This window comes from Coturnix japonica, chromosome 1 (assembly GCF_001577835.2).
Source record: "Coturnix japonica isolate 7356 chromosome 1, Coturnix japonica 2.1, whole genome shotgun sequence".
Lineage (NCBI taxonomy): Eukaryota > Metazoa > Chordata > Aves > Galliformes > Phasianidae > Coturnix > Coturnix japonica.
In genome coordinates this window covers 47,543,954-47,553,420 of record NC_029516.1, presented here as the reverse complement: position 1 = coordinate 47,553,420, position 9,467 = coordinate 47,543,954, and the positions used below count along the sequence as shown (strand labels likewise).

General features: G+C 43.4%; 1 protein-coding gene across 1 annotated transcript; it reads left to right on the top strand.

The window, feature by feature from the left end:
• Positions 1-730: 730 nt before the first annotated feature.
• RASD2 (RASD family member 2) lies at positions 731-9,065 on the top strand. Its single transcript, XM_015863463.2, has 3 exons — positions 731-1,412; positions 4,995-5,274; positions 6,813-9,065. Exons 2-3 carry the CDS (start codon positions 5,004-5,006, stop codon positions 7,340-7,342), a joined length of 801 nt encoding a protein of 266 aa, XP_015718949.1. The 5' UTR covers positions 731-1,412; positions 4,995-5,003; the 3' UTR covers positions 7,343-9,065.
• Positions 9,066-9,467: the final 402 nt, after the last annotated feature.

The following is a 9,467-nucleotide window of genomic DNA, read 5'->3' as shown; positions in this document are numbered from 1 at the left end:
GATTCAAAGTTGTCAGTTGGCAATGCTGAAAGACTTCATTTTAACTCTTTTTAAATGATATATTTTTTTTCATCTTTTCTAATAGACGTTACAGTCTAAGCTATTACTTCAGCTCAATAAGGAGAAAAGCAGAGTTAGCAAACGATGAAATGAATTGCAAACACACTTCTTTAACAAGGGCAGAGCAAACTGCCTGAATTCAATCTAATTTTCCTTTATTTTCTGATTTGTCTGCCTCCCTACGGTGCTTGTTTAGCTCATTTAAATATTAATGAATTAACAGCAGTCACACATTACCCTTATTTCTTAATCAGACCAACCAGCAGTCCCAAGAGAATGATGCTGAGGGTGAGGGAACGGGAGACCGTATTCCATATGGCAAAAGAGTTACAGGAATTCTGGACAGAAAGCCCCTTCTCGGGAAATGAGTCAGTCCACTTCTGCCTTGCAGAAAATATCAGCGCTGAAGTATAGAAGCAGCCTTTAGAAACAGCTTCTGAATTGGTGGCTGGCAAAGTGAAGTCTCTGTCTCTCATACACATCCACTAACCCTCTCCCTACACATGAATGCATACAGGTCTCTGGTGGGAAGAAAAGGAATGCACAGCCTGGAATGCATATGGACTTTCTGTTCAGGAGGAAAATATATATATATAAAAGATTTTTCAACAGGCTCAAAATCCCACCCCCTCAGCACCCCTCCTTCCCCTGTGTCTGACACTGACTTCAAGGGAGGAGTTGAGCCAATTATCTGTGAGTCCTACAGAAGGGAAATCTGCAATTTGCCAGTAGTTGTGAGAGCCAGGGAGAGAAAGGCAGGGGGGTGGAAGGAGAAAAACTTAATTGGCAAATGTAAAGAAAAGCCCCTTCTGTCCTCGAAAGAGAATAGAACAATTCAAATCCCAGGTCAGAAGAAAAGAAGCTTGTGGGGAGGGGTGTGTGTGCAAGGCAAGACCTGAGGAAGCGTAGAGTCACGGTAGATAACTTCCATGCCCTCAGTGATTTTTTCCCATAGGGTCTGAGGTGGCATAGGGTGAATGAACCCCCAGCCCTGCAGGACTAGGTGTTGCTCCAGCAGAGTTGCCCAGAGGAGAGACTCTGCCTCTCCTCCTCACCTGAGGCTGGGAGCAGAAGAGCTCGTCTCACGAAAGGAAAAAGCTGCTGCTGGTCTGGAGACCCTTCTTTAGCCCTGATATAGTCATTGCCTTCCATGGGGGGACGTCCTCTGGAGCCCTGCAGTCCCTCCCAGTCCTGCTAAGTTCCCAGGAAATACCGGTGAAGAGCTGAGCCCTGAGCAAGCAACGTGGGATCCTCAGAACAACAGCCTTCTACAGCATAGCTGCTTCTGATTAAAATTACCAACTTCATCAGACTACACCCAAACCCGGGGCTGCTCCTCCAAGGAGAGAAAGGTAAGAGAGCAGCACGGAGTTTGGGATAGCAGTGGGAGACAAACATCCCAATGGAGTGATCTGAGTGTGCATGGGAACTGAGGGGTACTAGTGGTGACTAACAGGTGGCAGGTCTGTTATGCAGTTTGCATCTGCCTATGTTGTTTTCAGCTGGATGCAGTGAAGTACATTTGGATGGCAAATTGAAGCATCAAACTGTAGCTAAAGACAGTGGAGTGCAAGAAATGTGCTCTGGGAGTGTGTTCTTGAATGGGAAGCAGTGGGGAGGATAAGCAGATGTCACTGATGGGAGCCGGGATGCTTGGGTGGAAAAGCTGCTGGCAGGTTCAATGAGGAATGTCTTCCTTAGGTAGCTCTCTCCAGGTGCTCAGAACTAAACCTGGCAGCACCTCACTGGAATTTAGACAAGTGCTTTTCGGAGCGAGGAAAATCAGGTGCCTTGTCATTTGTTCTTATGTGCATCTTCAGAACAGGCAGCGGGGGGTCAGCAGGTAGAAGATGCGGGCAGTTCAATGAAACAAGGCTTGATGCTGATTTTGGACAGCTGTTTCATTTCTCTATTGGCATGCAAATCTTTCCCTTTATTAACTGGAGATAATACTCACTGCCTGTATTTCTGTGGCATTCTGAAATCCCTTCACCAATATAAAATACTAACGCAAAGTTTCTGCCATGGAGACAGTGCATAAAGAAAAAGGTACCACTGGGAATTAATCTATGCTTAAGCATTTAATAAACTGGAAGGAAAAGATGTAGATTAAAGCCAGCTGGAGGTTGTTTGCCTCCTCATTCTCTTCTGATTGATTTTGCTTTATTTAGTACATGAGCATGTGGCTCCTTTCTATTTCCTTTCCTCTGTCTTTAATCTTTTTCAATGTACGAGTCCCTGTGCTGGGAGCAAGGGCTGAAGTTTCTTTCCTTTTGTGAGGAGGAAAGAAGAAAGATTGCGCTGAATTGGAGAGAAGCTGAAGTGGTGGGATAAGGAGAGAGCACAAAAACAAACATAAGCTCCCGGCTCAACGGTATGCTCTGAGTCAGATTTGCAGCAGAGGTGATGAGATGAATAGAAACTCCAGGAATCAAAGAGCTGAAAAGCTCTGTTAGACTCCATGTGAAACAAAAAGCAGTCAGGAAAGCACAGGAGCCCTCTTAACTGAATGCCTGGACAGGCAGAATGAGGACAGCATTGAGTGACTATTTAATACATTAAAATCTGCATGTGCTTACAGCCCTTCCTCCTCAGTGCATGTGCATCTCTGGTGCAGAGCGTCCTGAAGTGCACGCACCTGCAGATAGGATTTTGTCTTTGATGGAGGTAGAAGGCAGCATGATTTAGTGGCCAAAGGTGCCACAGTGGCAGTTCCTCCTCCAAGGTGTTTGGGGTACTGTGGCATTAGAATCAAAGAACCTCTGAGGCTGGAAAAGACCTCTGGTCCTACAGTCAACTCATCACCACCATGACCACAAATTAGCTGAGGTCCAAGGCAGTGAAGTCCATGTCAAGGAGGAAGACAGAAGCACCTCTTGCCCTCAGGGTGCAAAACCAGCCCTCCGAGCAGCACAGAGCTCAGTGCTTACCTGTTAGAAAGCAGTACACATAGTAGGAGTCAGACAGGAGTGCAGCTATACCAGTCTCTCCCAGTCTGAGGAGCTGACTGATTTCTAAGCACTGAGCACAGGCTGTAGAGAAGTTGGTGTTTTTTTCTCATAAAATCTATCTCCCTGCTTTTCTCTGTCAGCTAAATATAGCCTGAGAGGTCGAAAGGAAGTATCCCAGAGCTGTTCTGTTGACATTCATCTGGCCTGTGGATTCATGACAGCATTGGACTGGCCATGTAGGATAGAGCCACTGCACGTGGAAGCGTTGTTTCAGATTAAATTTGGTGTTTCTGCGATGCTGGAGATGGGTCCTATTCTAAACAAAGCAGTTCGATCCAAAACAGGCGTGCTCCTTGCTGTCATTTCAGCAGCACCATATCTGTGAGTGTGTGTGTTTACATCCAAAGTTATAATCGGACATTACTGTCTGCCTCTAATATTGTGCAGCCCTGACCTCTGTGTGTAATTTAGACCATAAGATACTTCAAGGAAAGTGCTGCATTTTCTTCCATGCTTTATATAGGGATAAACGCGCTGCTAGCAAATGATAGCAATAATCATAAATAGTCATGTTTTGCTGTTGCCTCAGGCTATAGCACTTGTAATGATTCTGGATTAGAATTCCAGAGACTCCTTTATTTAGCAGTGGCCGTATCTTCACTTCTGCTTTGGTGCTTTGCACATGTTAAACAAAGTCAAAGATTTTAAGCTCTTGACTGAGATAAGTGTCAGCTGCATAAACGCTTGGGAGATAAAATACACTCGAGGGAAAGGCAGGAATCCAGATCTGAACCCAGAGATGATATTTCAGTGTACATAAAGTGCTCAAATTGTAATATTAAGTAAACAACACCTAAGTTAAATAAACGGCACAGTGGGAACTTGATTATTCTTTAATAAGATCCTAGTAACCAAAATAAACTCTGCCCAAAATGTGCTTTCTTAGCTTTAACATTAGCTCTCCCCACACTGGGGTTGTATTTTTCCTTTCAGTACACTATGTATTTGAAATAGCACACGTAAAAACGTCTGTGCGACCCTCCTTTTTATTTCCCCATCAAAGTTTCCCGTATCTGAGTACTGCATCTAAATATGATCTCCAAGGTCTTGAGACACATTTTTTCTTGTCAGGGGTTGGAAATCTTGTCAGATAGTAATTTAAGATGGCTGTCCTTTGTTCTTTCTCTTCTTGTACTTAAATGCTCAATGATTGTGACACTCACAACATCTGTGTACGTATAAAGATTGAAACTCCTAAGAAATCTTCATTACTGCAACTCTATCCATTGACAGTCGTCCTACTGCAAGGCAGTGATAATTGCAGCACTGATAGTTTCTTGGTAGGGAGTTCCCACACTGTCAGTCCAAGCAGCTAGATGAAATTCTGGTTTCTGAAAGGTCACAGAAGGCGCAGAATTTATCACTACTCAATGCTATTTTGTGTCTTGAATTCCTCGTGTCAGCAATGTAGGCTATACAGGACCAGCTATTTAAAATAACTGAGATGTCTAGCTTCCACAGATGTCAAACGTGATTCGGGCTTCTGTCTGACTTTTGGTTGATCTCAGAAAATGAATGCTGTGAGCAGTTCCTATTTAGGCAACCAAATGAAGTGGTCTAGGTCCTGACGACAGCTGCAGTGGATACAGTACATTAGGAAATTTGATGGTAACCTCAGTGGGTGCAATATATTAGGAAATCTGACCTCTGTGTTTATGCATCTAAAACAGAACCAGAACTGAAAAATCTGGTAATGTCTAAGTGACGCAAATGATGGGAAGGAACCTGGTGTCCAAGTTCAAACGCAGCTGATAAAATTAGCCCTTAATGCTTAAACAAAATAGCAAATTACAATTAAGAACCATGCTATATTCAGTGTAAACATCAGAGTACTCTTTGACCAACTAATGGTATGGAATGTCCCTGCTCTGTCCTCCACACAGTTTCTTACCTTTCCTTCAACTTTGCCATTCCCTCATTCAGGTCCAAGCAATGATGAAGACCATGTCCAGTGGAAACTGCACCCTGAATGTGCCAGCCAAGAACTCGTACCGCATGGTGGTGCTGGGAGCCTCCAGGGTGGGGAAAAGCTCCATAGTCTCACGCTTTCTCAATGGCCGGTTTGAGGACCAATACACTCCCACCATTGAGGATTTTCACCGCAAGGTCTACAACATCCGGGGAGATATGTATCAGCTGGACATCCTGGACACCTCAGGGAATCACCCTTTCCCTGCCATGAGAAGGCTTTCCATCCTGACAGGTGAGAAAGTGAAGAAAGTTTGCAAACAATGGATTGAAGTTTATAATAACAAAGTGTAGCTTGAAAACTGTATCCTGGAGATGAGTGTTTCTTGGGGATAAAATGCATTTGGGAGGCAGCAAAATGGGCTGTGGGATTTCATTGCAAGATTCACTTCTCCAGAGAGATATTTCCTGGCTGGTGTGCTTCCTAATGCTATATGGAATGCGCTAGCCGCAGAGGAGAAGTCCACTGGGTGAAGGTCTGAAATTAAGATTTCCCCCTAGTTTATTCCCCTGCTCTACCACCTCCCTCTCCTACAACATTTTTATTTTTCCAGCCATCACAAATTAATGGTTGAATAAAATCTCGTGGGCAATAAAGAGCGGCAAGGGACAAAACAGGCATGTCATTATAAGACACAAGCAGTGAAAACCAAATGAAAAATGCACAAGCAGGGAATTCAAACTGAGAAAAGCTCAAAGATTTTTTTTTTTCTTAAAAGTCCCAGCCTGACTCCCTTGATTTAATATTCCAGTAAAAAAGATCACTCTACTTTTACCCTCTCTCCTTAAGTCTACAATTAATCAAATGAATTAAAGAGGGAAAATAGTAGACTCATTTTGTACATCCCCATTGTCGAGCAGTTCCTTCTGTGATGTTCTTATACTGCAAAAGTGACAGTGGAGATACATATTCAGCCACAGCTCACAACAAGCCAACTTTCTTGGTCTGCTGTCTCCCCTTCTAGCTAGCCAGTGAAACATGACATTCGTATCAGACCAGGCTACCATCTGCGTTCACGGAGGTCCTAGAGCCAGTTTCTGGGACATGGATGTGAGCTTTGTCCGTGAAGTCTCTTCACACTTTCAACATGACTGTCATTCAACAGGCAGTGATTCCTTTGCAAAAGGAACTGTATGTCAGAAAATGTCAAAAGGAAATGCCAGGGGATCTGTGTCATTTATGTATTTCTTTTTTTCCATGGTCTGTTTCTCTCAAGAAAATGAAATGGCAGCAGAGCAGTGAACACTGGGAAAACTCTCACTCCTCACTTAGGCATTTGGGACTGACTAGCTGGAAACCTTCCATACAGGTGTTTCTTCTTGTATTGCGTAATCAGAAGGCCAAGACTGAGTGGATACTAGTTCTCCACTCTTCCCAGTGTAAGAATAGCTGTGTTTTACACAGCAATTCAGAGAAAATGAATAAAAAGAAATTCAATACAGCAGAGCTGGATAGAAACTTTTTTACAAAAGACGGTACAAATGGGCAGTAACCTGCAAGTCCAGTGCTGCCTGGGGGTACATACTCAGATATGGCTGAAATAACATCAAAGTCATAACCAATTGCACTGCAGAAACGAGTAAGGAGTTGGATTAGAAGAACTGGAACTGAAGTAAAACAGAATGAAGGGATTCAAAAAGACCACAGGAAAAGGAAAAACATTAACAACTATGGGTAGGAGACAGCAAATAAATGTATTGTTTTTTGAAAATGAGCTTCTCTGACACATTTACAGCTTCCTAAACATTTACAGTTTCCTTTTTCAATTGCAGGTGACGTTTTCATCCTGGTATTCAGCTTAGATAACAGAGAATCCTTTGATGAAGTCAAGAGACTCCAGAAACAGATCCTCGAGGTCAAATCCTGCCTGAAGAACAAAACCAAGGAGAACATCGAGGTGCCCCTGGTCATCTGCGGCAACAAAAATGACCACAGTGAAATCTACCGCAAAGTAAGCTCAGACGAAGGTGAGAACCTTGTGTCCAGTGATGAAAACTGTGCTTACTTTGAAGTTTCAGCTAAGAAGAACACCAACGTGGATGAGATGTTCTATGTTCTCTTCAGCATGGCCAAGCTACCTCATGAGATGAGCCCTGCCCTCCACAGGAAAATCTCCATCCAGTACGGGGACACCTTCCAGCAGAAATCCTTCCGGATGCGACGAGTGAAGGACATGGATGCCTATGGCATGATCTCTCCCTTTGCTCGCCGGCCAAGCGTCAACAGTGACCTGAAGTACATCAAATCAAAAGTTCTCAGGGAAGGTCAGTCAAGGGAGAGGGAGAAATGCACAATCCAGTGAAGAGGTCTTGTGCTTCTGGCTGAAGTCATCATCCACATGAAGTGCCTTAGAGAAAAATGGTCTGTGGAAGAACAGAACGAGCTCACTGGTTTCATCGAGGAAACCCTACACAGCAAAAGGGTAACTCTTCCTGCAGATTCTGCTGAGTCCACGAATGTAAATAACATCAACCACGTAAGCGACTAGGAAAAATTATATGCCTGAGTGTGCATTCTCTGTAACATAGTCCATCTTCATTCCCCTTTTTGTCTAAAGAAAAGTGACTGGAGAAGTAAAGAAAAATCAACCTCATCCTTATGAAGAAAGTAGGTCAAAAATGCACAGAAGGCATCAGCAGTTACCCAGTGTGCAGGACTTGCTAAGAGAGGAAGTTATGTCTTTGTATGTGTGTGTATGTGCATGTGAGGAGCACTCCATTCAAAAAATGGGACTTTCATTTCAAAGGACAGCAGTCTTTCCAAGGGAGTAGACTCTGCATATGGACACAAGGCTCTAGGTCGCTTCTGAGAGGGCCTGCAAGAAGGTCTTGATTTTATGTTTGCTGGGACAGTTATTGATATGAATGTTGTTTTGTATTATAGATTTTATTTGGGATTTGCTTTTTTTTATTGTGTGGGTTTTTAAACCAGATGGCGGGTGTGCTTGATATCAAAACAGTGTCTACTTTCTAGAAGTGAAAGGTGTGTTCCATCTGTAAAACCACGTAATATTTACATTGACTGAAAATGAAATTGTTCTGCAAAAGGCCAATACATTTGACTGCTTTGCAAGCCTGGTGTGATAGTTCCTCAAATCAGCCACACCAACTCTAAACTCCACAGTACAAATGCCACCCTTTGCCTTGCTGGCCACCAAACCAATTTGCCTGTATCAGCTGAGACTGACCACATGCTGGCTTAGACCACATCATGGCAGGACTAGGTTTTCCTCCAACAGTAGAAACTGATTGATTGTAGGCTCTTGATCTGGGACCAGCTCCATCAGATTTATTTTGTTAACATGTCTCCAGTCATTTTGTTCATGGATTTTCCTCTTGTCTGATAAAGGTTACCTTGATGGAAACCTTTGTGCTACAGAAGACTCCAGAAGTGAAGCTTCATGCTGGCTGTCTAAATGGGGCTAAACTGGTTGGACAGATAAATCTGAAGCCATCATTCACATCTTCCCTTCCTCAGATCCATCCAGGCTTATTTGTCTTCTGCTCTCTCCCTGTCCTGTTTCTGGTTCTGCTGTTTGATCTGCTTCCCTGTGCCATCAAAGCCACATATATTCTCTTAGATGTAAGCTTGCCACTCCCACTGACAGGAGCAAGAGGTGTGCATGCATAACTGCAGGCAAAGCGTGGCCCCAAAAATGTACACAACAGCAAAGTACGTATGGTTTATATATCTCCGAATGGCCTTTGGGTACCTTATGTCTCTCCCTCACCGTCAAATTCTGTTCTTGGCTGTATCTGCTTTGCTGTGTTCTGGTCAGAGCTGTGAGCTAGTTCATGCTGTAATTTGACAGAAAATTAGGAATTATGGTTGTCTGTGAAAATTAGCTGCTGGGACTCAAAATCCCGTATTCATTTATCAGTTCCATCCTTCACTGGTACTGTATATTGACTGGTAAAATACACTGTTCTATGAACCCCATTTCCAGGGCAGCAACCTTCCAACCATGTCTCCCTCTCATCTATAAGTATGTATGCCACTTATGATTAAACCTGTTTTATTTATTAGCTGTGTTCCAGTCCATTTTTACTTTCAACAAGAACAAGGAAGGTCCTATTTTGTTCTTGTGTAAGTGCAACTGAGCCAGTGTGGTATGGGTTAAGAACCTAGCTGAGAGCTCCAGTAAATTCTGGAGGAGTCTTTTCTGCCTTCCATACACTAGGGGTCTAATAATGGTCTTTCCGAAACAGAACTGTATCCATAACTACATCTCTCTCTCCCTCTCTTTCTCCCTTCCTTCCTTGTCTTTTTATCTCACCATCAATATATATGTACAGATATCCTTTCAAGCAGAAGCAGACAGCTAGTCTTTCCAGTGCTGCCTCCAGCCGTGGAGAACAGCCTCTCATACACAGTGCTGGTGTGCTTATCCCTAGTGTGATTTATCAAGGTCTCTGCAGAGACATCAC